At 41.5% G+C, this 27,241-nt stretch overlaps 1 protein-coding gene across 2 annotated transcripts in view; it reads right to left on the bottom strand.

Annotated features, from left to right (window-relative positions):
- Positions 1-3,282: 3,282 nt before the first annotated feature.
- LOC147323276 (double C2-like domain-containing protein alpha) overlaps positions 3,283-27,241 on the bottom strand; it is a 30,472-nt gene continuing 6,513 nt past the window's right edge. For both annotated transcript variants that reach the window (XM_086303547.1, XM_086303548.1), the window contains 9 exons: positions 26,112-26,191; positions 25,834-25,908; positions 25,441-25,550; positions 19,703-19,829; positions 16,954-17,013; positions 12,813-13,012; positions 9,929-10,010; positions 9,689-9,785; positions 3,283-8,095 (listed from right to left, as the gene is read on the bottom strand). In XM_086303547.1, the coding sequence (XP_086159673.1) occupies positions 7,959-8,095; positions 9,689-9,785; positions 9,929-10,010; positions 12,813-13,012; positions 16,954-17,013; positions 19,703-19,829; positions 25,441-25,550; positions 25,834-25,908; positions 26,112-26,191 (968 nt within the window). In that variant the 3' untranslated portion in view covers positions 3,283-7,958. The remainder of the gene's footprint in view (positions 8,096-9,688; positions 9,786-9,928; positions 10,011-12,812; positions 13,013-16,953; positions 17,014-19,702; positions 19,830-25,440; positions 25,551-25,833; positions 25,909-26,111; positions 26,192-27,241) is intronic.

A 27,241-nucleotide genomic window follows, 5' to 3' on the forward strand; every position in this document is an offset into this window, starting at 1 on the left:
GTGCCAGCATGTCCTGCATTGATAACATGTTTTCCTGTTCTGTCCTTGGTGTGAATGCAGGACACAACAGTATCTACATACAAATGTAAGCTTCCAGTGAAGAAAATGCTCTGTTGTAATAATAAACTTAAAAAAATATGTTATGCACATAAAGTAAACATGGCAAAGTTTCTGCAATACTTTCAAAAATAGTCTTACTGTGCCCCAAAAGGGGAAAAAAACCCCAACGTTAACAAAAACAGCTTTCACAACATTTGACAACAGCAAATTCAAACCCACCAGCGTGATTTCTCTGACAGTTAAAGGTACTTTCCTGTGTACTCAGCTAATTTTAGTATGTCTACAGTACAGTAACAGTTCAAAAGGGGATCAGTGTACCAGACATAGTCGCATCCAGATGCAGTAAGTGGGTCATGGATTATGCAGCTGGGTCAAACAAACACTGCGGCCGTGAGTCAGTTTGGCAGCGGCTGGATGCATCGTGATCGTCCTGTCAGTCTGCATCGCAGAAGCAGCATAATGAGATCTACTGACCTGCGGCGACGCTGTTCTCTTAGTGCCCGCTTAATGTGCAGAGAGAACTGGGGCCGCAAAATAGCCGCTGTGAGTGGGAATTAACGCTCGGAGACGGATTGCTGTGGATCTTTTTTTAGAGAAACTGTTGACGGCTCCGCCGCAGGAATGTTGTCTTGTCACGGCTGGGGTGGAAAAAAGCCGAGGTGTTACAGCAAGAACCTGTGACACTCAGTCAGAATCTAATTTTATTATTTACACTTGGAGAGAGATCGAGAGAGTTACAGCGTGTTTCCTTTGCTTAGATATTTGTTATTTCCCTGAAGGCTGAACTAATTATTAATTCAGCTCATTAACAGTGAATAATTTGTCAAGAAGTGCTGCGCGGCGCCGACCTTCACAATAAGACGCATGAATTATTGATTGTATATTTTCGTCAACATGTGTCACATATGTTCAGATAACACGTCCTCAGTGCAACAGAGGGCAGCACAACCTGCTTTCAGTCTGCATCACCTGTGATCATGTGGAGGAGAGTATCTTTGAACCTGACTGTGTCACCATAGCAACTAATGCTGCCTGGTCCAGAGCAGGTAATGTTTGCAGTTTAGAATCAGCTGGAAGCGACACACTTTTACTGTGTTACAAAAGGCCCAAGGAGGTTTTTCCCGCTTAAGGAATACAACATGCAACCTGCTGAGCATGTGTTACTAATGCTGCAGTGTAAAATATGACTCGTGGTCACAGGAAATCACAGCACACGTTCGGAAAACAAAAATATTTTTATGCTTGAAGTCTCGTTTTCACTGCTGGACACAGATTAGTAAATGAATCAGTCCATTTGTAGGATGTCTATCAGTAAGATCATTGAATCAGTACAAATAATCTGACTTTTTCCACACTTCCATCACTGGACAGTCAGATCTGAGCAGACTGATGTTTAAATACGTCACTTATAAAGTTTCAGAGCACTAATGTGCAGCTCCGTGTCACATTACTGTTTCCCGAGTGGGAAACATCAACAGTTTTCTTACTTTGTTTCCTTTTGCCATTTTACTTGTATAGCTGTTTCTCTGACTGAAGCAGGCGACGCTCAGTTTGGTCCACTTTCCTGCCGTTTGTGCAGCAAGAGATTCAAAGTGCCCTTTTATGTGAGCGTGCACTGAGCCTGAAGCTGGAAGCCCTGAATTAACGACAAAGGTTGATAACCACTGTCATGTTGACCGTTATTTCTGACAGAGCGTTTAGGTTTTGCTGAGCCAGCTAATGTAAAGAAAGCCTGGATATGCTGAGCGTAGTGCTTGCCTGCCTGATAGATATCACCAAGAAACTCCCCAAATCATCAAGATGTTATGTTTTGTTTAGTGTTTGTGCAGTAAAATAAACACATTTAACTGTTATTTTAGGCTTTTATGTGCATTCTGAACAAAATAAAACATTTTATGGAAGCAAAATAGTCAAAAATCTCAAAATTAGCCGATGCATGAAAAACTGTATTTAACTTCTTGCTCTGAGCCTGGTGAAAAGGCAGTTTTTTTGAAACGTCATTTGTACTGATTCCCATTTGAAGCCCTTTGTTTATATTTTGCATGGACAGTTTTATCATCTTTAAAGCAAAAACATCTCCAAAGTTTTCCATGAGCAAGCATGAGAAGATGAGAGAAGCTGGAATTGATTAAATCCGTGCAGTTCCACTCTTGAACTGGGTTATCATTGAGTACTTTTATAATATTCACACAAATGCTTCTTAATAGAAACTGGGAGCTTCAGGCCCTTGTGTGGCCCATTATTACCGTACGGCACTGCTGCCACACATCCAGCACCCCCCTGCTGTAACTGCACCCTCTGAATTTTCATCACAATCCCAGCTAGATGGCAGTAATGCACCCATAATGGCTCTGTAATGGAAACTGCTCATCATTGTGAAAAGTGCATGAGGAGTGTTGTCCTCCTTTGCAGGAAAATCACCAAAAATATATATTCTTGAACAAATCTTAGTTTGCTTGCACCGTCGGAGATAATTTTCATCCTTACCCACTTTTATTTTCAGCAGCTTCTTTGCAGTTTCCTAATAAAAAGCATTAGTGTTATGATACAAGCACACAGCCCTTTCAGAGGACCACACAGCAGCTCTCATATTGCATTATGTGTGCTCTGCTGGCACTAATCCCCACAGACAGGACACAATCTGGGTTTGGCTAATACACTCAATTTTAAAGGAGTTTCCTTATGCAAACATAATTTACATTTGTTATTTTCACATTTTTGTACAGTTTTTTTATTGAGTTTAATTCCTCTTTCTATCGACTCGCTAAATGCCACTGTGGTGTTTTACACCTGGTGGCTGCTTCATTTAGATGTTATTTGTGGAGCCTCTGTTAACCGCTGATCATTTGCTTTTAATTAAACCTCTTTATCACCAGGAGAGGCTTCGTTTCGCCTCACAGATGTTTAAAACTTTAATGTCCTCAAATGCTCCTCCACTTTTGTTTTTTGTTTTGTCCTTACAGTAATCTCAGTTTTGATCTCAAAACCAGCAGTCCAATTTTCTTTCTTGCAGCTTCGGCAAAAATAGGAGATTTGATTTTTTTTTTCTTTTCTTTTCTATGAGCTGCAAAAACTTGCTCATGTTTTTCTTACAGCTGGAAAATGCCTGTTTATAGAAACTATTTTAAATAACTTGATGCCACCAGAACAGAGTGATGATAGCTTTAAAAGTACTTTGCTACATTTGTAGAGAATAGATGGTAAAATTTGATTATTTTAAGGCTTATATGGGGTTACATTAGCTTGTGAATATGGCAATGTGGAGAAAATCGTGAGCCACACTCTATTTAAATGTATATTTTGCTAGAAAAATGGACCCCAGGCTTCCTGAAGGACATTGAATGCTCTTCTTTGGATGTTGGCTGACTTTTGTCCTGTTCTCACTGCACCTCACTGCCTCTGGGGAGGCCAATCCGTCACTGATAGTGCTCCACTGTTTTTTCTATTCAGGTATTCTTTCACTGCCTCGGCAGTGTGTTTGGGATCATTGTGATGCTGAAAAATTAAGCTGCTGCCAAGCCTATGTTTTCCAGATGTTACCACATGTTGGATCAAAAGCTGATGGTACTTTTCTGAATTCATAATTCCACAAATTTTGACAGTCACTGTTGTACATCTTTTCTTACCACCTCTACAAACTGATGAAGATTTGAACCAAGGATTTCATCATCTCCATCAGACCCGTTGCCACTGACTTTCAGCCTTAGACCTGCCGTTTGTCGTCCACTTGTCAGTTTTCCTCACATTTTTAAGGACACGCTGCACACCATGCTGAGACATGCTAGGGTTTTGTCTAATAGCTCCTGGAGAACACAAAAAGTATTATTTTATACCTGTTATCTGTGTTACCAGTATTATGTTTGAGATTTTTCATAGACTCAACTAAAGAGACAAGAATGCACAATGCCCGCTAGTAACAGATCATTTTAAATTGGTTGTCTGTTATGAGTAGGCACAGCACTGGTTCATCTCTTGAGCTGGGTGCCGTTTTTATGCTTAAATGATTCTTGGGTCAGTGTTAAGTGACTTTAAGTGAAAAAACAAGAAGAAGACTTGTTCAATACAATATGGAAATTAGTAGGTCACTGTTTAGTGTAAATCCTTCCTGATTGTGTCCCTGCTGTTAGAGGAAAGTGACTTATGAAAATCATTTAAATCTAAAATCACATTATACAAAGTGTATTAGACTTTTTACCGTGTTACCTGTATTTGCAATAGTAGAATCACCAAAATAAAGTCATTTTATTTCCTGTAATCACAGAGCAGTGATGGTGTTGACGTGCGAGCAGATCCAGGAACAAACAGTGACTAAAATGAAACCGTGGCAGCCTTATCTCATTTCACAAAGAGCTTCTTTCTCGCTCAGGCTACTGGAGAAAATGCACAGTAATCACAAACTGCACAGCTGCTGGCAGCTTCACGTGTTTCTCTGAAGCCTTTTTTCCCAGTTATTATCTGGAATGAACTTCTGTCTCACTGCCCGTAATGCTGAGTCAGTCAGCTAGCTCACGTCAACACTCAGGGCGCCCTGCCCACACAAACTCGGGTACACAAGGTATAAAAAGGAAGTCTCAATGCTAGGCTCTCACCTGCCTGTCAAATGGAACAAGTGAAACATTCAATAAGTCATGATGATACTGTAAACTAATTTGATCTGGATGAGAAGAAATGCTTCAAAATCTTATTTATTATCTTTCTTCATCCGATAAGTGAATAAAATAAAAGTCCACCCAGATCTGACAGAGGGATGGAAATAATTCAGAAGTTTAAAGGATAAGATGCCTTTCATTAAATTTGTAAAGAACATGCAGAGACAGGCAGAAGCTTTTTGAGGCCAGTGATGGCAGGAAAAACCACACTGCACTAAGGGGACTGTAATGCACGGCGGTGGGAACGCATAAGTGCGGCAGTCTCCCTTACAGTGATGTCGGTGAACTCAAATCTGTTGAAGGAGTCATAAATTTTAAGATAATCTGCCCAAAAGAATGATACAAGCAACAGAACTTGGATTTTTGTTTTGTTTTAGAGCCCAGAGTCTTCCACTGATCACACAGAGCATCTGCGTGAAGCCAAGGAAGGAAAGAAAATAAGGCGATGCTCTTGTGTGGATAAACTGAAGATCCTCACCTCGCTGCCTTCACAGAGAGAAAGTAGTTTATTTCATACATGCTAGTGGCCAATCAGTTCTACAGCTAAAAGATGGTAAATAGCATTACTACAGCTCCTCCTCCTCCTAAATCCTAAATGGACAAAACAGCTCTCCTGCTAAAAGCTCCACTCTGCTCACCAGCCAGCTGTTAAGTGTGTCTGTGTGCAGTTCGGTGCTGAGCTGCTGGTTGGAGCTTTTGTAAGGATTTTCACTGAAAGCTGCTGACAGTGAAATGAACTGAAACGGAAGCAATAATGTCGATTCATTGCTTCATTTTCTCATTGTCAGTAAGCATAGTAAAAATCACAAGACTCAAACCCAGAAAGATACGTTTTACAGCAGATATTTCCCACTATAAATTCAGCAGCATTTGAATTTACAAAAAAAAAAGTTGGAAAGCTGTGCAAAATGTTACAAATATAAATGAATCTCGTAAATCACAACAGAACATAGAAAACAGCAAATGTTTTAAAAGTGTACCATTATTAAGAAATAATAAAGGTTATTTTTGAATTTTATGGCAGCAACATGTCTCAGAAAAGTTGGGAGAGGGTCTTGTTTACCGCTGTTTAGCATCCCCTCCTCTTTAACAACAGTTCATAGACATCTGGGAACAGTGGAGACCAGCTGATGGATTTTTGTCCCATCATAATCTGACATGGATCTAGCCGCTGAACAGTCCTGGGCCCATGAGCCAATGCTTGAGTTGTTGAAAGGTCTGGATAGCGGGCAGGCTTCTTCAGCTCCCTGACTCTTCTGCTGTGATGCCATGCTGCTGAAATACATGCAGTATGCTATTTAGCATCACCTTGCTGAAATCTTCTAGGCCTTCCATGTCTAGGCCAAACATGTCATCTGGATTGGAGCTTCTGCTGCTCTAAAACCTGTAAATACTCATATACTGATCATATATCCAGTGCAAGCTACCAATTTCACAGGCACTAATGCACAAACCATCAGAGATGCAAGCAAGTCAGATCATCGATCTAGTCTTAGTCTGGACGATGCAGCGTCCATATTTGCCAAAAGGAATTTCAAATTTAGATTTGTCTGACCACAGAAGAGTTTTCCACGCTGCATCGACACTCTCTCACCACAACAGTGTTTCTGACTCCTGCCCACATTTGGCTTCTTCAGTATAGCTTTCATAGCTGCTTCCATTCCAATTTTTAGACATGTTGCTGCCACTGAATTCAAAATTACTAATATTTTGCTTGAAGTAGTAAAATACCTCAGTTTAAACATGTCACATGTTTTCTATGATCTACTGTGAATAAAATGAACTTTGCAAATCACTGAATTCTGTTTATTTTACAAAGCATCCCAGCAACATTTTTTTTTAATTGCAGTTGTATTTATTACATTTTGTAAAGATTCAATTTATGTTTTAATTGCTGCAGTTATTGTTTACTGGAGCAGAAAGTTGGTGTGTGTGTTGGTTTCCTTTCACCTTACACATTTGATGGATGGACTTCTGCTCTCTGTAGTCAGAGAAGAGGCTGCACTTACAGTTCAACAACACCAGGTGGCAGTATTAGCTTTACTGGCTTCCTACCAGGCTGTGTGATTGAAGGAGTCCACTGTGGACTAAAACAAAGATAAAAACAACCATGCAAGCTTTGCAAAAGACAAACATCCCAAACAAGTGAAACAGCGCACATATATTTACATATTAACACCAATGGCATTGTGAGCATGCCTGTTCACCACACAGAGAAAACCTGCAGCTGAAAGCAGTCGACAGTAAAGCAGCAGCCATGGAGTCACCATAAAGCACAGCGCTCTACACCGGTTCATATTTACAATTTGTATATGAAACAAAGGCATGTGACTTTATTTACTGTGCCAGAGTACAGTCATGCATGGTTCGCCGTAAAACGCTCTGCTGCTGTGAAACTCCCGTTACTGACGTTGGCCTTACAAAGTAGGGAACGTGAAGCAAAACCGACCGACACCGATATCAGAGCTGACACGTCAAACAACTGCGAACAACATTAAAGAGCCATTACCGTTAAATAAAATACAGTTTCTTCTAGGGAACAACACGTTGATGAACATTTCCAACCTTTTTTTTCTTTTTTTTTTTAAAGTTTGCTCCATCAACACCGAACATGCAAGTAGATCACACACGAACCATCGACGTGGAAGAACCAGTTTTCTTATCAGCTCGTGCTGTCAATCCAGTGACGATCAGAGGAAAAAAACATCCGCCAGTATTAAGACCACTTGGAAATATCTTCGGAAGCATTAGGCAATCATTATTGCACGGAGAGGTATGTGCGCTTTGAGACAGATGGGCATGACCGCGGAGTTTTAATGTCATGAATTTAATAAGAGCAAGCAAACCTGACATGCGGGACTGCGCGAGAGAATAATTAAACATTTCCCCTCGTCAAACGTCCCGGCGCAATTATTCTTCGTGAGTGGGCTCTGTCCACGAGGAGCATTTAGACCGATCTTAAAGCACTGAAAGGATGTGAATGCTTGCCAGTACTGTGAAGAAAATGGTTTCAGCTTTGTGTTGGGACTGTTTAGATCCGAGATTAGAGTATTGATCTGTGATTGTGGACAACCCTCCCCCCACCCCATCCCACCTGTCTGGGCATGATGTTTTGAATTATGACACAAAGGAGGATATGGATCCGTCACAGTCATGCAGAACAATCCTTAAAACATGCGATGAGACGTCCTTCATCCCGGGTCTTCAGGCGGTCCCTCTGGTGTCAGTTATAGGGGAGGAAGCTCGGGTTCATTCCTGCAGCGTGGATCCGGGCAGCTCGTTGGTCAGTGTGTGCCAGCGCTCCACTTTCTTGCCCTTGTTCTTCAGACAGTCTATCCAGTGCTGCAGAGTGTCTCCCTGTGAATGACACCCTAAGGATACCCCCCCTTACAAAAGCAGAAACAGAGCAGACAGTCAGAGGTCAAGAAGAGCAGGCACAGCAAGCTCCAGCACACAGCTTCTGAATATGTCTTGTATTGTTTTGTATTCCATTTTATTTATAATAGACGTCTAAAACACAGAGGATCAACAATGAAACCTCATGTTCCAGGCTTTTAATGGTTTTTTTTATTCTGATCAGGTACTAATTAGACCTGTACATATTTTTTACCTTTGTCTAATGAAGTGTGTTCAGATTGGCCATTAATTGTGCTAAAAAATTAAAACGTCAGTAATGTTTTTTCTTTCTTTCTCTTTTCTTTTTTTTTTTTTTTAAAGCTTAGGTAATGGGTTGGGAAAAAACAGCATTGTCCAAAATACACCCGCAATAAAAGACATTTGCATAACGAACAATATCCGAAAAAGCAGAAAGACTTCAAGCCGGATTGGTTTCTAAGTAAAAAAGGGGAAAAATGAACACGGCTGAGTCAAGTTCCCCTGCAAACAGCCCATTGTGAATGGCTCTCCAGTTTTAGATCTAAGCCCCATCTTGTTTTTCACATGTGTTGAAGCACCTAGAGTGCGTATTATTTCAGGTCGGGAGATGTAGTTAGTTTGACTCATGAGCTTGGAAAGTGTGTATCCATTTCCATATGAAAATAATCCTTAACAAATGCCATTGTTCCAATTTGAGGAACATATGCTCACAACCTGACTGCCCATCTGCTTCAGAAAAATACCACAAACTGTATTTTTATGCAACATTTTCACAGTAGAAGAAGGTTTGGTGCTGAAAGTCTTGAACTAGGGCATGTTTGTCACTGTTTCTGTTCAGAACTGTTATCCACAAAAGACGTTTGGTTTGCTGGTGTCAGGATCTCATCTCTGCTTTTACCTATGATGTTAGCACAACAGAGTCTGAGGTCAAGGTCCTCAGCTGGAAATAGGTGGAGTGCCCACTCTGGGTCAGCGAGAGCTGAGTGTGAAAGCAAAGCTGTCGGTGAACCGCTCGATCCACGTTCCTAACATCACCTGCGATCACAGGCTTTGTGTAGTGACCGAAAGAATAAGATTGCAGATACAAGCGGCAGAAATTAGCTTCCTCCTACACGTGTCTGGACTCTCTTTTAGGGAAAGGGTGAGGATCTCGGTTATTTGGAAGGGGCTCAGAGTAGAGCCGCTGCTCCTCCATATTAAAAGGAGCCAGTTGAGGTGGTTCAGGCATCTGACCAGGATCCCTCCTGGAAGCCACCTAGATGAGGTGTTTCGGGCATGTCCTACAGAGGATGTCCCGGGGTAGACCCAGGACATTACACCTCTCAGCTGGCCCCATTGTCCCCCATAGAGCTGGTGGACGTAACTGGGAACACTGTCTGGGCATCGCTGCTAAGACTGTTGCTCAGAAAAACAGCAGAACATGGACGGATGGACGGACATCTTCATGTGATTTGCAAAATAAAAATGTAGAAAAATGCCAATGAAGAATTCAAACTTTTTACCTTAAAAGAGATTTAAAAGTGGAAGTAAATATAATCAAATGCAAGAATCTTAGGCTAAACATCTAAAAATGACCTGTAGCCTCACTCGTGGCATGAACTTACCTATGAAGTCATTGGATTTTCCTAAATCATAGTCCCACACGGTGACCTCCAGCGTCTTGGTCGCTAATTCTGAGAAGGAGATCTCATAGAAAAACTCCTGAGTAAAGACAGAGTGAACAGTCAGAAGATCTCGAGTCTCAGAAAACCTTTAATGCAGCTAACTGGTTGGAGGATACATTTAAAGCTTCTAAATGAGCTACGCCTTCGCTTTCAGTCATTACTGAAGTGGATGATGCGTACCTCATTAAACTCCGGGTTGAGAGTCTTTTTAATGACCGCTGTTTTGTGCTTGGATTTCTTGTGAACGTCTGGCTTCAGGTACCTGTGACAGAAGAATGTTTTACCGTCGTGTATACGATTCATTACTGTTCATATGTCAAAGCAGTGGAAGAAAGAATAACAGTCACGGCTGTAAAGGTCAGAGGAGGAAATCATGATTTTTCTATAACTGTTGAGGAAGAGGAAAGAGTCAGTGATTGCTGTGTTACTCTTACTTCATTCTTTATTCTAAATGAATACACCATATTGAAGCGCTACTAAGCATTAGATCAGCTGATTATTATTTTTTGCACTAATCTCGCCAGCTGGTAGCTGTAGCTTCATATTGAACAGACAGTGATATCAGTCTTCTCTAATCCAAGTCCCCCATCGATCCCCTGAAGGTTTCATGTATTATTTGTTAAACCCACAGAGGGGACTGATCAGTATGTCCTTCACCAGCACAGCACAGATTGTAAATTCACAGCCTCCCTTTGCGAGCTGTCATTAAATTCTCGGGATATTTTTAAGCCAGCTGGAAGCAGCGTGGCAAAAATCTCTATTCACATTTGCTTTCCACCCACCACCCACAGCTCGGGCTCGAGCGTATGTTCCCACACACTCTCAGACACAACAAAGCATCTGGGAAGATGCTCCCGCCAAAGGGCAAAGATGTGAGCACGCATCCAAAATGAAACAAGATGCGTGATGTGTTCCTGTGGATGTGTGAGGGATGCATGCGTAGGTTTGGTGCATGTAAAGCGGGAGAGAGAGAAAACCGGAGTTTGAAGCATAACGGGAAAAGGGAAGGGAGATTAGTGTGTGCGTGAGGTGAGGCGAGCGTGCTGGCATTTCTGCGTTTGTGCGCGTCCGCGTGTGTGTGTGTGAGCGTGTGAGATGGGAGGTTGTGGAGTGTTTTACTTATTGCAGAAACAGCCTCAAAGCCAGAACCAGCACTCAGGAAAACACTGACACGAGACGAGGGGTGATTTTTAAAGCTCATTTGTCCACTTTATGTCAGTTTGCATCATTCAAAACAGATACAGACACAAACAGACACACAGTGACACACGCAGTCTTCATCAGTGAGTAATGAATCTCCAGAGGACCTCTCTGACAACAATAGCACCCACATCTGGTTTTTTTTTCTAATCCTGGACCTCCTCATGATCCAACGCACCCATAACATTAGATCATGTCACTGCCTTTCAGTCAGTTTCAAGCCTGTCAATACCCATACAGTCTCATAGTTGTCTTATAGTCATCGTGATGAATGAGTGACACATTTCCCAGTGGCCTCTATTTGTGTGAAAAGCTGCACTCATCCCTCATCGTTACCTGATGTGAGGTTAACTCGAGCCATCGATCACTCGTGAGTGGCAACAAAAGGTGATTTATAGGGTCTGTATGAGCCAAGAGCCAACCTGAGGTATTAAGGTGTTGAAGGAGGGAGACGAAGATTGTCCTGAAACGAGGATCGTGACATGTGAGTCCATCAGTCTGATCTGTGTCACGTGTTTTTAATTAAATGTATGCATTATTAAAAATAAATTTAAAGACTTGATAATTAGAAATAAAGTCCTTAAATATCACAGACAGGTAGCTAAAGAGATGACAATTTGTTTTAGTAAAGCTGATAACGTATGGCATCACAACCACCTGCAGCAAGTACAGATGTGTGTGTGTGTGTGTGTATTTCTAATATGAGTTACTATGAGGGCAGTGATCTGAGGTTAATTGATTAGCCTGCAGGTACATTTAGAGTGACAGCCAAGATTTGAATCCAGTCGAGTGCAATTCATATTATTAACCAAGGAAATCAATACGCTTACTATATCTCTTTCAAAATGATAGGTTAGAGGTGTTTATGTTTTGGTGATTATCACCTCCTGCACCAATATCACAGTATTCCAGGCAAACATCAAAGGTTTATGCCTCAGCTTTTGTTTGTCTGAAAGTCGCTAGTGAACACGAGTAATATTCAAATATCATAAAAGATACCATGTGACGAGTGGATCTTTTGCTCCCACTGATAGTCGCTAGGATTAGGTACCTTTTCATATTCAAACAGATACCTGGAAATTTGTACTGTACAGTTTTTGTGTGTATGTGTGTACTTTCTCATGGTGAAATAATAAATTGCCAACTTCATCATATAATTATTCTCTTAAAAAATAAGTTTCTGCTTCTATATTTAAGCATTTTGTTATTTATTTCATACATTATACACACCATACAGAATAAAACCTTTGTGTTTGACCAGGTGTTTCACACAGATTAGATGTGTTGCTATGACCACCTTTGGATTTTGCATTTAAAATATTTGTTGTCTGAGCAAACTCGCAACACGAACCTTTGACGAGTTCTAATTTCAGTGATCTCAACGTAACATTCACACATTAAGTTTTATTAAAGTCTTAAGTGATAACTTGATGAGGAAGTCACCTTGGATTTTCAGATATATGCGATAGAGAATAAAAGTGTACAGTCAGTAGCAGCCAGCACCATTTGGTTGGTATGCTGAAAAGTAGTGAATACTGTACCCGGCCCCATTGGTTCCTCGCCTCTAAGCAGGTATGCGCCCACTTCGCAATGCCGGTGTTTATTTTCCCATCTTTGCTACGAGGTGCTCAGTTTTTCTGGTATTCTCTGGTTTCTGGTTGCCACCTCCCTGCTGTTCTCCTTGTGTGTGGAGATCTCTTAAAATTTAAGGGGTTACTTAAGCAAACTGCTGAGGCTTTGTTGCTGCTGTGGGTTGGACCATCGAGAAATAGGAATGGCGTTTCAGGGGCGGTTCAAGGACATGGAGGCTTGGTCTAAAGTATTTTGGCTCTTCATGAAATTCATGACTTGATGGCGTGCTTACGTTTTAACGTAGGGGTCGGAGAAACCGTTGACGTCCATGGCTGCCAGATGGGCGCAGCGCTTGACGCCCACACACAGTCCGCCACGAGCTCTCTCCTTGGCCTCGCCCTTCAAGTCGTCATCGGTGGATGGCGGGAGGAACTGGAGGCAGAGCAGCAAGCGTCCTCTCTCCTCTAGACTTCTCTGCTGCTCCGTCTCCCACTGAAAGAGAGAAACAAATGAAAATCATAGAAACGCCAAACGAGCGGCCTTTGTAGTTCACACATTAGTGACTCGGCCTAAGCTTCAGGGTCAATAATGAAAATGAGGCAGCAGTTTTGTTCCACGACCTTCAAATCTGCTGCAATCAATGAGGTTTTTTTTTTTTTTGTTCTGCTTTTTGCATTATGTGTGATTTTAAATGTGCAGCGTAAGAATTAGCAGCTGACTCCGGCCCTGCTGAGCCTTTCACTAACTTGTGGCTTATTGATTGTTTTAGAGGCCCCACGACTTTATTGTTTTTTTTTCTCCCTTTTGTTTTCATCACCGTTATTTCTAGCCACAGAAAGCAGCTGTTTACAATGAAACAGCCCGATAAGCTCGATGCATGCTCCCTGCAGCACTAAATGACATACAGACAGACAGTCAGCGGCAAACTGGTGAACAGAGTGGTGTGTTTGGAAGCAAAGGAGCCAGATTTTCCCTCAGGAGTGAGTGGAGAGCTAAACAAAGCTCTAAGGAGTGTTAGGACTGGAGTGATGGACTGTAACGGTTCATTAGTGATTTTTCCTACCTTGAAGCTGTTTCCTGCCTTGGTTCTAGGCAAAGCTAACAGTGCAGACTCACTGAAACATGATTCAAATGAACGCTCATGTATTGATCTGATATCCATGACTGATGTATGATCACAAAATCAGGCTCAGTTTTGGAGTATAGTATAGCTAGTTCTCCTTCTCTCTTAATGGCCAGCTTGTGTTTCTCACCACATTCAAGGCTGTTCAATTAGTCCGCCTGTTCTCACATCTTTCAAACCCGCCCACAAATTTATTTCCTTCCCATTTGTCTGTCGCCCTGCGAGAAGCTGGCTCCACACTTGATGTATGTTGATTTCCACCTCCCTAATGAGCTGCTCTCTATCGATCTGTGAAGGTCCGAGCTGTTTCCTTACCAGGTACCTGGTGCAAATTATCCTCACTAATTACAAGTTTTTTTAAGTGCCCTGATTGCTGACGACAGATGGCAGAGTGGTTGTTGGTCTCAGAGAGAGACACAAAACATGGGAGACAGGAAAGGCAGCGTGGTGACAAGAAGGGGCGAAGCTGTTGAAACAATTTTTAAAAAAAGGGAGGGCGGATCTCGAAGGAGATCAGTATGTGTGACATATTGATCTCCTTTGCTGTTTCCACCTCTTGCCTGAAGATAAGACTTAATGAGAGATGGAGAGATATTACAGGAGACATTTAGTGGAGATACAGTAATGGTAGATCTGTGGTGCACCAACAAAGACAGCTTTTGAAAATCAATGCACCTACAGCGATGCAAATCAAAAATAGCAAATGCTTCTTTCCTATAAATACCGTACATGTACTGCTGCTGCTGGCCATGAGGGTGAGTCATGGGCCCGTGAGAGCGCTGTCTTCCCTTTCTTCACCCTCGGTTGTTGCTTTCTTTCTTCCTTTCATCTGTCACTTTGAATCTATTCTGTTGTTCCGCTTCTTGTCAAACGCTTTGGTAACTATTTGATGTTGTCCATAGAAAATACAAAAGCCGGGAGCGACCAAGTAAAATGACTTAGAGGCTGATGTTTCACTTTGTCCAGGACGGGTCTTTGCCGTTGGACTGAGAGCGCTCCTGAAGTTTGTATCTAAGCTCTTTAGATGAGCTCAAGTGTTAGATGAAAGTCAATGAGCTCTTTAGGTGTGCCTGCTTAAATAGGAAAGCTACATCCAGGGATGAGCATAAAGTCCACTTTAAAGCAGGACTGTATTACCAGTAGCCTGTGGCGTCTACTTTAGCACATCGTCGTGTGTTTAGTAATTAAACAATGTATTTTAGCCAGAGTGTAGTCAGTGCATGATATTGGCCTAAGTTTACTTGCAAGAAGGGGCAAAGGTAGCAACCCAGAGCAGCACACAAAGACGTTTATTTAGGATTCCTTTATCATTTGATTTAAATACACTTGATACTCCTAAGTGTAGTTTTTCAGTGTTTGGGGTGAGTGTTGTGAATAGAACTGCTTTAACCCCCAAATTCTTACCAAGTAGTTTTGGAATCTAAACTAATCCAACAGTAAAGGTAAAGAGCGAGTGACGACAAACAAGTTGCACAGATCCCACTTAGGGGGGAAACCGCAGTGGTGTTCTACCAAGCGAGGTTAATGGGTTTAAGTGGCTCTTTTTCCTGGCTGAATCACTGTGGTAGCTGTGCTGAACACATAATCCGGTCAGGTTCCAAGTTTCCAGCAATCAGCAGGAAGTTTTTACTGATTCTTCTGTTTACAGCATGTTTTAAGTGCAATATTGATTCTCTATCGGTTGAATATGTCTCATGTTTAGCGTTTAAAAGTATCCAGTTTAAAGTTTCAAAGCTGTAATGTGCAGCTGTCATGTCAGAAATCCACAGCAGCACCGAGATCGCTTTCATCGATGAAATAATTAAAGTGTCTATTTTACCACCCAGCGTGATGGAACCCCAGATTAATGACTTCGCTGCAGCATTAATCTCTCGTTTTATTTGTAACAGTGATCCATTTTACTGATAAGATCTCTGGAGTAGGTGATACTCACAGGGATCATTTTGTGCCCAAGAAGAGTCATGTGACCTCTGCAGAGAACCCAGCTTAACAGAGAAAGCTGATAACCACCATTGTGATGCCTGTTATCTCCACCTGGGATTTGTGGTCTTGTCAAACATAAATAAATCCTGACTGTGCTGAACGTCGTTGGTAGTATACCTCTCTAGTTGACAAAGTAGAAAATTTAAAGAAATGTTATAGTTAACATGAATATACACAAAATACTGTACAGTGCACTAGTTACAGCAGACTTTCAGCAATTTTTCACTCCTGCTCAGAAGACTACCCTAAACCTTGTTCTTCCAGTTCACCAGTGCAACTGTCCAAATGTCCACACACCTATAATCGAGAGATATTTGCAGACAGTGAGGATAAGAAATACTGGAAACATAAAGTTTGGCTGCTCTCGATTGCGTCATAGCTCGACTCTTTTCCTGCACAGCTGGGATTCTGCGTCTCATATCTGCGATGTAGCTTTCACTTTTTGAGGGTTGTCAAACACACAAACAGATCGGATGAAGAGGCCGCTCGGAGGAAACATTTGTTCTGCTTCATTTCTGCTGCTGTAAGAGTTTAAGTGAGAATTTTCAGGACGGATTCGGTAAACTCGACATTTAACGGCTTGTTACACGGTTGTGTTCCTCTCTAATTTACAGACTTGATTAGGAAGAATTGTCAGCGTTCCTGCACTCCCCCACCCCTCTGTCTGGTGTGGACAAGGAGGCATGCTGCATTTCAAAATTCCCCCACGCGAATCAAATCTATTTAGCCAGGAGCTGCTCATTTTGGCCTTTCGGTGTTGCAGCTGTCACTGACTGACTAAATTTAGGGATAATGCTTTTTTTTCCCTGGTCATTTAAAAAACAGCTTAGGGCTTAAGGGGTAAAAGTCAGTGTGTGCATGTTAGTTTAGTTTATGCAGCTTTTAAAAGAACAAATAAAAAAGAATCATTCTTCAGCTTACAAATGAAATTTTGATTGGATTCGAAATAACGTAGCTCTGCTGAATTATTTCCACTCCGACAGCTTTGTTTGCTTTGTTGTGTAATTATTTTCAAAGATAATATTTTTTATACTGATAAATTGGATAGAAAAGTAAATAAGTATTAAGCACATGTACTTCTGCTCTAGCTAACTACAGATAAATATAGATCACTAACTTTATAGAGGTTTTTTAAAAATGTATCACTACCCTGCTTCTAGTTTAACACTAAAAATGCAAATGTATCAGGAGGTCACTTCGCCCTGTTTTGGAAGTGGAAGATAAAAAATGGGTGTTGTTCTTTAAGACAGGATGAAAAATGGACTGAGGGGACAGACAGGAGGGGGGTCATGTTGAACAGAACAGACAGAGGACTCGGGGTGTTCACCTCTCGCAGGTAGCAGGAGATTCCTCTCAGGGCTGTGCTCATCGCAGTTGGTGAAGGCAGCTGGAGTCGAGCAGAAAAAAGAAGAGAGGTAAATATTGAGGTGGAGATGCCTGAAAAGCAGGCAGGTTGGAGGAGCAAAGAGAAAGGGACGGCTGCATCGAGCGGAGAGGGGAGCCACTTTGAAAATTACATTCCTGACACAGCGTCTGTTCGCGGGATGACAGAAAGGCTTTAGCGTTTGATCGCAGAGTGGGCACCGGCCTCAGAGGGCCAGTCCAATACCAGCAGCCTTCCCCAGCTCAGAAAGAACAAAACCCAGCGCCCTCGCAACCCCTTTTAACACCTCTGCCCCCGACCCCTGTGCACACCCCCGCCCCCCACTTTTATTTTTTAATCCATTTGTTTCTCATCTCTCTGGCTTGCTCTTGCTGTCTATTGACAATTCTCCGCCCCCCCCTCTTCTCCTGCTCTTTCTCCTCACCCTTTATTCTCCCAGTGTTTGCAGCTTTTTTTTCTTTTCCCCCCACATGTGACCCAGTTGACATTTAACCTACATGAAAAGCTATTTGTGGCTCATGGGAGTGGAAATCAAATCCACTTCTTTCTTTATCAAGTATTTGTAATTCCAAGGAGGCACAAATCATCTCAGACTTCACATAACGAAATCATCAATTTCCAGAGGTTTTGGTAATAAGTAACATTCAAATTACTAATGATAACAATAATAATAAATTTGCCAACTTAGTCATACATTAAGAAATGCTTAAGTGGCAGAGTTTTTAAAGAACTCTTTTGTTATTGAAGTAAAATATAAGTTATACAGTAAGCTGTAGATAAGTAGTTATTATTATGCTCACTGCTGCTGTCTTTTATTTCATTACAATAAAAGATACAATTTTAATGTCTGTTCAGTCGGGCAGTATTTGTCAATTTAAGCAGGAAAACTGAAGATTTGCTCTAATACGGTTGATGTATTGAAGCATAAGAATATTTTGAGAAAATTATCTGATCGATGTAGCGAGTGCTCTGATGCTCCTGGATGAATCCCGAGCGCAGTGGTTTTATTTCCAATGATTTTTCCGAGCACAGCAGCTCATTAATGCCGTTCTGTTTGCGGACAAAGCGTTCAAGTTTGCTAGATAAGATCATTACGACAAGTCGGAAAATGTAAATAATTGATGAACTTGCAGCTGCTGTGCCACAACCTGATTTATTGATTTATTTTCAGCCAGCATGGATCAGTATTGTCACTGTACTGTTAAACTAAGCCAAAGGAAACACGGTGACATTGACCGTGTGAACCTTCAGCACATCTTAAAGCTGAAGTTTTTACTAGTTACATGCAGGCTGGCGATACTATCATACTGAATGATGCTGCGCAATAATACGATGTTGTTATCTACTTTGCAGGAACTGTTTGGGAGAGGCCTTTTTTCTGTGTTCCTATGCACAAAGTGAGCTCTAAAATAAATGGGCTGCCCAGTTTGTTGTGGAATACGTTGCCTGGCTGGCACCGAGCCCTGACCTTCACCTTCTCCCACACTTGTTGGATGAATTTCAACAGCCACCGAGAGCCGCGCTTTATCCAACCCAGTCATTCAGATTTAAAACTAGGTGGAAAGAGTTTAGGGTCTTACATTTTTAAATGTAACTTTTTTTTCATAAACATGAAAAACATGGGTGCAGATTTGCCATCAGCATTCAGTATTAACATTTGAAAACTTCGAGGTCATTTTTCTAAATCATTAGCGCATCTTTCTTTTCTTTCTCCCTAATCAATACCTTATAGCACTCGGTCATTTCACACCATGCGCTGGCAGCTGGGATAGGCTCCAGCTGCTCTGCAACCCTTAACGGGCCTTTTTAGAAAATGGATGGAATTAATGCTTAATAAGTTATTGGATTTTTCACAAACTGGCAATACAGTTTATTTCTATAAATGCAGTTATTGATTTATAAATCTAAAGATGGCACAGATGTTGCACAGCCACGTTGCTTGTTTTTTAAATTTAAATATGATGAGACCTAGATGTGTGATATTCATCCAAGTGAAATGATACATCGATCAGGCACAACATTAAAACCACTGACGGATGAACTGATACGGTTTATTATCTCAGTACAGTGCAGTTTTCTGCTGGGAAACTTTGGGTCCTGGCATTCGTATGGAAGTTATTTTGACACCTATCACTCACTTGAAACTTGCACACCATCCACACCTGACAGTGGCGCTCCCCGATGGCAGCTGCTCTCCCAAATAGGACATCCTGTCACTTTGCAAATCTGCCCAAGAATGAGTTGGGGTAACACAATAAAATGCCCAAAGTGACAGCCCAACCCACAGACTCCCATCTGATCCAGCGCCAGAACAATCATGAGTCACATCCTGCAGCACGCAGGATGCACCGCCGGTAGCAGACACCGCAGGACGCCTCCAGAGGTCCTCTGTCCGAGACCCAACTGGTCAAGGCCGTTGTGACTCACATGAAGGGTTGCTACACAATATTACAGATGGTTTTATTGTTGTGGCTGACCGGTGTGTGTTACCCTCTGTCATCACCTCATCCCCTTCTTTCTCTGTGCACCCCCCATCTTTACTCACAGCTGTGAGTCAGACAGGATGCCTCAATAAATACTGCTGTACCCCCTACTGTAGCATTCATCTCCCTTATACGCTTAGATTTTCCTTTTTCCTAGTTTTATAGGTTCTGTCTTTCCTTTTTTCCCCTCTCCCCCCCGTTCTTCTCACAGGAGGTGGATGCTCCAGACAGATGTTAAAGTGTTTGGTCTGGTCAGGCTTCACACGGCGCAGGGCCACCCGAGACTCCCCAATGAACTCATTATGTGTCAGCTTGTCTTCGTCGCACACGGACACCCTGGGAGTGAGAGACAGGGAGGGGATGGGGGGGTAAAGAATGAGAAATGAGGAGAGAACGATGGGCAGAGCACGAAGCATGAATCAAAATAAGAGTAGCTGGTTACTGCAGTGGCATAATAGGGCCATTGTAGGTATGGAATTCAATTACAGAGCTGGGTGAAACAATCTATTTACGAGGGGAAAAACTATAATTCTGAAATTTTACACATTTTAAAAGAAAGGCTTAAGAAAACACATCGCATCACTCTGCAGGTGGATCAATGTCACCGCACCACAGACGCTGGTGAAAGCACAAGAAAAAAGGGAATGCCGCATCCACATGTTGGCGCAAATAATACCTTTGCAGCTGTTCTTTGTTTCTGATGCTCAGCATATAAATGAGTATATTGTTTTCTTTTGAAGAGCATTAGTTCACAGTAACATTTCTGCAAAGTCTGGATGATAATGGCTAAAATCACAAGGATTTCTTTATTGGAGAGTCTTGTTTCAATAGGCAGTGTTTGGACCAACATGGAAGGCATCTTTACAGGTCTGAACAGCACTGTGAAAATTTCTTTAGCCACACCACATTTCTTAAGACTTTGCTTCCAAGGAGACGGGATGTCTTGAAAATTCTTAAAGTGGTCTTGAGAATAGTTCTCCACGCTTTCTGAAGGTCTATCAAAGGTTTTCTTTGGACATTGAAAATGTGTGAAAAAGCAGCCAGTGTATTTTTTTTTGTACCTGGTCATTTTTAGAGGATTTATTTTTTTGCTAAGCCACTTAACAGTGTTGTGTCTACACATAACAGACAACTTAGCGAAGCTAGTAACAAAATACTTTCAGGAGTTTTGACACTAAAAGCCTGTCACAAATGCATCATGTGTCCCCATTTCTTTATTCGAATCTATGAAACACAAAGAGAACGCTGTTTGACAGATAAGAAAATATTTTTGTACCAACAAAAAACTTTGTACCGATTGCCAAAAAGCACTTGGACCAAAACTTCGCATATCTCTACATGCTGTCAGGGCGTCTTTAAAAAATATGTGGAAGCTGGACTGCATTTCAAACTGCGTTTCAGGCAGTGGTGTTGGCCATCTTGTCAAAAATGATGGACGCAGAAAAGAACCATCTGAAAAGCATGAACAGCTTCATTTTTCAGCATGACAATGCTCCCAAACACAATGCAGCACAGTAAAAGCATACCTGGATAGGAAACCGCACAGTAGCGCACTATCAATCATGGATTGGCCTCCCTAGAGCCCGGACCTCAACCTTACTGAAGCAGTGTGGGGTCATCGTGACAGAGAATATAACAGAAGGCAGAAACATCCAAAGAAGAGCTTTGAATGTCCTTAAAGGTGGTCACACCAAATACTGACTGACAGCATTTATTACAAGATTGAATTTCTACATATGCTTGCACATGTTTTAACAAGTCACTGCACCCATTTCTCATTTTCTGAGCAAAATATAAAGAAATGAGGGGTGAGTCAAGGGTTTTGCATAGTATTGTATAATATCTGAGATAATTCAAAGTTTTACTAAAAATAAAAGTTTTTTGTTAAGTCATCATCTGCCTCCCCACCACCCTTTTTATTTGTTTAGACCTACAATGACCCTGATATGACAGAAAATGTAAAGTAATCAGAGGGAGAGTGCTTTTTGTGTGTGATGGAGTGTGGTAGTCAAACACAATATCATGAGTCATTTTAGGGAAGGGAAATCACTGACATAAACACGACCTGAATAAAGTAACAGAGTCAGAAAGTGACCGACGCTACATGTAAATCAGGCCTGTGTGTGAGTGTGTGTGTTCAGACTAGAAGTAATTACCATTTTCCTCCAGCAGGAATTTATATAATGTGAAAGTGCATCATGCTAGGTTACGTCAATCCATATTTATGGGCCTGGCAAACTTTTACACCTGCCATAATAGTGCCTGAAATAAACTAGTGGGCGGGTGGGGAGAGTGGAGTGAAGGAGATGCAGGGATGCTGTGTCTGTGAGGATTTGAGTGACGTGATGAAAACAGGCTAGTCTATTTAAATGAACATGTGAAGTGATATGTTACAAGCTAACTGAAGCCCAGCACCTTTTCTCTTTAATTTATGTAAATATGAATGAAAGACATACAATGGGAGGAAGAAAATCAAGAAAGCGATCGGCCACAGGAGAGATTGGTATATAAACATGCTGCCTCCCCATCTACTGCTTCATTTGACTTCTTACTAAATTCATAACCACAGGTGTAACGTTTGTCTTCAGTTTCTGATAATAAAAGACAATAATCTGTTAAAATACCGAGAGTTAATATCTAGTTTAGTGACTTAAGTTTCCTCAATCTAAAACATTGAGTATCAAAAAGACAAAACTAATGATGAAGAGAGGGGGGGATGGGCGCAGATGAGAGCAGCAGCTGGCGCTAAGGGGAGAAAGATGGTGTAAAACAGCTCGAGGGTGAAGTGGTAAGTGAGAAAATGATGGGTCAAAGAGGGAAGAAAGATGGAGCCATTATAATACCAGCTGGATGTAAGGCTTCACTTATAGGACATCAAGTAATAAAAACATTTAAGTGTCATTGTGACAGCTCGTAATTACTGACGCATCAGCCATCATCCATAATGTGAACCCAAGCAGGGGGGTGAATCTGATCTACACATACCAGCATCACCTTATATACAGATGAAGTCTCATTGTGACTGCCTGCTGTCTATTTCCGGCTAAAAACGTAGAAAACGTTATCAAAACCTGTGACTTTTTGAGTCAAACATTGATAAATAATAAGATAAAATAGCAAAATGTTTATTCTTTAGTTCCACATACTTTTCTTCTTCTTTTTTAAACCAAATTGAGCTTCAGAAAAAAAACCTTAATTGGCTTTTGGGCTGTGGTCCTACACACGGAGTGTGATAGCGCATTCATTTGAAATGACCACAAGGAGGCGATACCTGTGGTTACAAAAACAGTTGAGCTTGATTTAGACTTCTGCGGGATGCCGTAACCGCAACCATCCACGGCATTTAAGTTGTTGTGGTATGCGTTGACCGGATGTGTAGTTACATCACATCAGGTTATGTGGACGGTTACAGCGTAGGGTTAAAATGAGTTTCCCATTTCTGCGTAGTTAGATATTTCCTGCTGAGGCATAATTCTCTCAATAAACCCACCCTGTTGGTCACTTTGCGTGCTGCTAGTAACGTCATCATAGTCACATCCTTTCAAGTTCAGTGTTTTGGTGCTGGTACTCCCTACAATATGCTCCTGAATGATCAGTGTCCCCAATCAGACAATACCTTCACATCAGCACTAGTTAGCAGGAGAAGTGGTCAGTTTTTTAACACTGTTGCAGCATCCTGCTCTGTGTAATCTGTGAATCTGAGTTTCCTGCTGATATGTCATTAAAATGGCAGTAAAAACTGACACGATCCTAAATACATGTCTTCAATCTGGCTGCGACAGCAACACAAGTTATAAAAGAGAGGTACAAGACCGGCAACTTTGTTATAAGGTGACGTTACGATCATGCAGAAATCTGTGGTAAATGGCCCTTGACTTTTCCTTTTACACTTTCCTGATGAGTTATGGACTCAGTCGCTCATTTCGAGTGGGAAAAAAGCCTAAGGTGTAAATTTTGTTTCTCTAACTTTCAGAAAGATAGATCGTGCAGAGAGATGTGTGATTTCACAGTCAGATCAACTCCTTGCTGGGCTAATCTAGTTTCAAAACACCAAGATTCTCATGTGGCTTAAAAACAGGATTTAACAAAGCAACAGGTGACGTCACAGCAGCTACATCAATTTCAAATCATCATAACAGGATAAGCTGTGCAGTCTCAGCTTGTTGCAGGGCAACACCTCCAAAGCTTAGTGTCACCTGATGCTGGCGGCTATAACAGAGAATATTGTAAGTGGTGTGTGAGGAAGTGGAGGCAAATAAGAGGGCGATATGTATTATACTAAAAACAAACCCTTCTCAGCCGCCTATTGTATCTATCCTGCTCTCCAGCATGGCGACAGCTGTTAGTCACCAAGAGCGTCAGCCATCATTATTTTACTGTTTAATTCATTGTTGGTCTAAATATATGATTTTTTCCCCAGACTGTAGAAAAGAGAAAACATTGATCTGGGCAGCACAGTTTGTTTCTTTGAGGGCGATCACTGACCATCACCTCATCAGGTACAAAGGATATGGGCGCTAGCTACTTAGCACGCTAACTCTGGTAGCTATCCATGTAACTACCGTAATGACATTGATACTTTTTTCCTGTTTATGTAGCTAAGTAATTTATAAAATAGTGATGATTTCTTCTTCTGCACGTTGATTTTGCATTTTCTTATTGTCCCTTTTAAAAGCTTTCATTTGTCACATTATGGGTCAGTCACACTAGAGTTAAAAAAAAGTTTTCCTAGCAACTGAGAAAAACTGGTGGTTGCCCAGTGACTGCATTAAATTTTTATTTTAATGTATTTAATTTTTTTTAGCTTTTAGACTAAAGTTGCTGCCCCGCAATAACTTTGTCACTGTTTGTGGAGGAATTTCTCTTTCAGACCTATGAGGTTTTGGCTTGACCCTGAATATCAGAGGCAACAGCTTTTTGCTGATTTATACCATTTACCTTCTATAGTTACACAAACAGATCGCATGTAATTGCCAACTTGACCCCATTCAGTTGCAAACCAATGGCATCTCATTGCCAGTTCTTTGTCGTCTTGTTCCACTAAAGTTGCTCTAAAGACGGTAGCTGAGTTTGAGTGATTGCAGACCTGGTCTTTATCTTCAAATATTTCTAATCCAACAAGACCAGAGGTTCATTGCACAGACTTACAGCAATTTTGGTTGTGCCATCATCTTGAAACACTGTTTTCCCCAGTGTGACTGTAGCATTAGCTTGTTTTGGAAAAATCAGAAACTCTTAAATTCTTAGGAGCTGACACCAAACGTGTCCACAGTGACTGCTTGAAACAATCCTTTGAATCTCGTGCTCTCAGAAGTTTGTCAATTTTAAAGACACTGTATTTCACAGATCGATGGTGACATGTTTCCATGTTTACCTAAGTTCAACTTCCCATCTCCTGATCTTTACATGTCTCTGCTGAATTAACACTGCCAGATTCTCTAATTTCCCTGGAGAGATCATCCGTCGATCCTATTTAAATCCCACTCCCATGTGTGCCACGGCAAAGTTTTAGTCACAGGCAGAAACAATTCGCAGCTTTCGTCACCTCTAGAGGGGGGTCAATGAAATTAAAACACCCCGCGGAGCTCAGTCTGACCTCAATCTGTCACTGCAACTTGGATAGAGAGAAAGCAAGGAGCCAGATTGAATGAGAGACAAAGAGAAAGGAGTGGTTCAGAACGAGTGAGGGGAGATCTTTTCTGATCCTGGTGGACAGGAGAGTGTGAGGATGGGGAGGAACAAAGGTGAAGAGGATCTCAGTGGAGATGGAAACAGAGAGGAGCAACATGGCAAAATGGAGAAAGGCAAATAAAACCAGGAGCTGTGATTGAGACGATGATAAGAAAATCCTTTGTAAAGCACGGGTCAGCTTTGCGATGGGAAATGATAAACAGAAAGGCAGGGCATGAAGAGGACAGAAATAGCCTTTCCTAGAGCAAACATTTACCGGAGTGTTTTGCGGTACATGTCTTCCTCGGTGATTCCACAGTAGGTGAGCGTCTCGTTCCACATGGGATTCAGCGTGTTGCGAACAGTCTTGGTCTTCAGTTTATTGGCCTGTAAGTGATGGGCAGAGAGAAGAACACATCAATTTAATGCCAGGCTTTGTCGAGGAGAGACAAACGGAAAACAACCTCCGCGAGGAAAACAAGTTCAGTTCCTACAATCTACAAGGTCATTTTGCCTCATTGCCGATTTATTGGTCTGCACTTTAGTTTTCATTGCATAACGCTAAAAAATGCAACATGAATTAAATCTGCACTTCAGAGTCCTTGTGACACGATACTGAAGGCATCTTTCATTTAGGGACAAAAACTCTGTTCTGATAAGAAAATCAGACCTTGCAGGCGCCTGGGAGCAGATGCAGCTTGACGTAGGGATCGGCCAGACCATTGAAATCCATCGGCTTTAGACCCTTTTCAGAAAAGATACAAGCCATGTACAAAAGAAGATCGCAGTACAAATGTTCAACATTTAAAACGACTAACAGACTAAGACTTGAAGGGTTCTTTCTTCTTCTTCTTTTTTTAATCAGTAGAACAAAAAACACATGCTGTTGAGTTGTATCTTGGTTCAGCTGCAGTGGCTCTAATGGAGTTTTCCGAGTTCGGGATTTACCTTTGCTCTGAGGACTGTGCAGTGCAGGGAGCTGGTGGCTTTCTCGTACAGTAGGTCAAACTCTAGCGTCCCCAAAGAGGCTGGAAGGCAGTTAATAAAAAGTCACACACACACACACACACACACACAAATCTGCGCCATTTACTTTGGTAATTGCTTTTGAGCTGATGACTTTATTATCTGCAAAACAGATGGAGAATGATGGCAGGGAGAAACACAAACAGCAGATGAGAAGGAGAAATTGAATTCGCTCAGACTTTTATGAAAACATCTTTTCTTTGTTTGAAAGGAATACATAAAATATTTCCCTTCTTGTTGGGAGTTGATAGAGAAAGATTGAAACTGCAGTGCATGTACTGCAGACAGCAGCTGGGTGGCTGACCTCAGCATAAAGCATGGAAACAACCTACACTGCTTCTACCCAAAAACACATAAAAACCCATCTCCTAGCAACTCTTAAACTGAATGACATGTCTTTCATTCATCCTTTGTAATGCTATTCCCGTGTAGAGGTTGACCTCTAATGTAGTACCCGGAAACTTCTACAAAACTTTATACTCAAGTCTTGGTACATGTTTATTAAACGATCTGTCCTTTTTTATCCTTGGTGGTATTTTTCTTCTGGTGGTCTCCGAGGTCCCTGTTAGATTTACAGTCTTACTTTTCATGACTCTGTGTATTTGTAGTTTCTGGTATTTTCTGTTTTGTTCTGAAGGTTTTCTTGTGTTGTTTTAGTTCCTGTTTTTGATGCTTTCTAAACCTTTATCCTTGTATTTAATTGCTTCCCACCCCAATAGGTCAAGGAAAGGTGTAAAGGGGAATTTATTGGGACTTGCACAGAGAATCCCACTGCATTTACATGAGACGCTTATATTCCTCTAAAACTACATGGTCCTGAAGATGGAGAACAAAAAGCACATCGCTCTGCGCGCTTTTAGTAAAAATAAGACCACAGCCTCCTTGCAACTAAGAAAACTGAGAGGTTTCTTGGTGACAGAATTGAATTTTTTAATATTTATGGACTCACTACAAGTAGCTGCAGCGACCAGCTGGTTCGTCAGAGGTTTATTGTGCAACACCCTCAGCCTGCAAGGCTGCCTTCCACCAGGCAACGTGGTGATTAAAAACCT

Source organism: Aulonocara sp. 'chitande type north' Nkhata Bay, linkage group LG8 (genome assembly GCF_057382095.1).
Source record: "Aulonocara sp. 'chitande type north' Nkhata Bay isolate Kocher_YH1m ecotype deep benthic linkage group LG8, A_spYH_male_GT1.1, whole genome shotgun sequence".
In the NCBI taxonomy this organism is placed as follows: domain Eukaryota; kingdom Metazoa; phylum Chordata; class Actinopteri; order Cichliformes; family Cichlidae; genus Aulonocara; species Aulonocara sp. 'chitande type north' Nkhata Bay.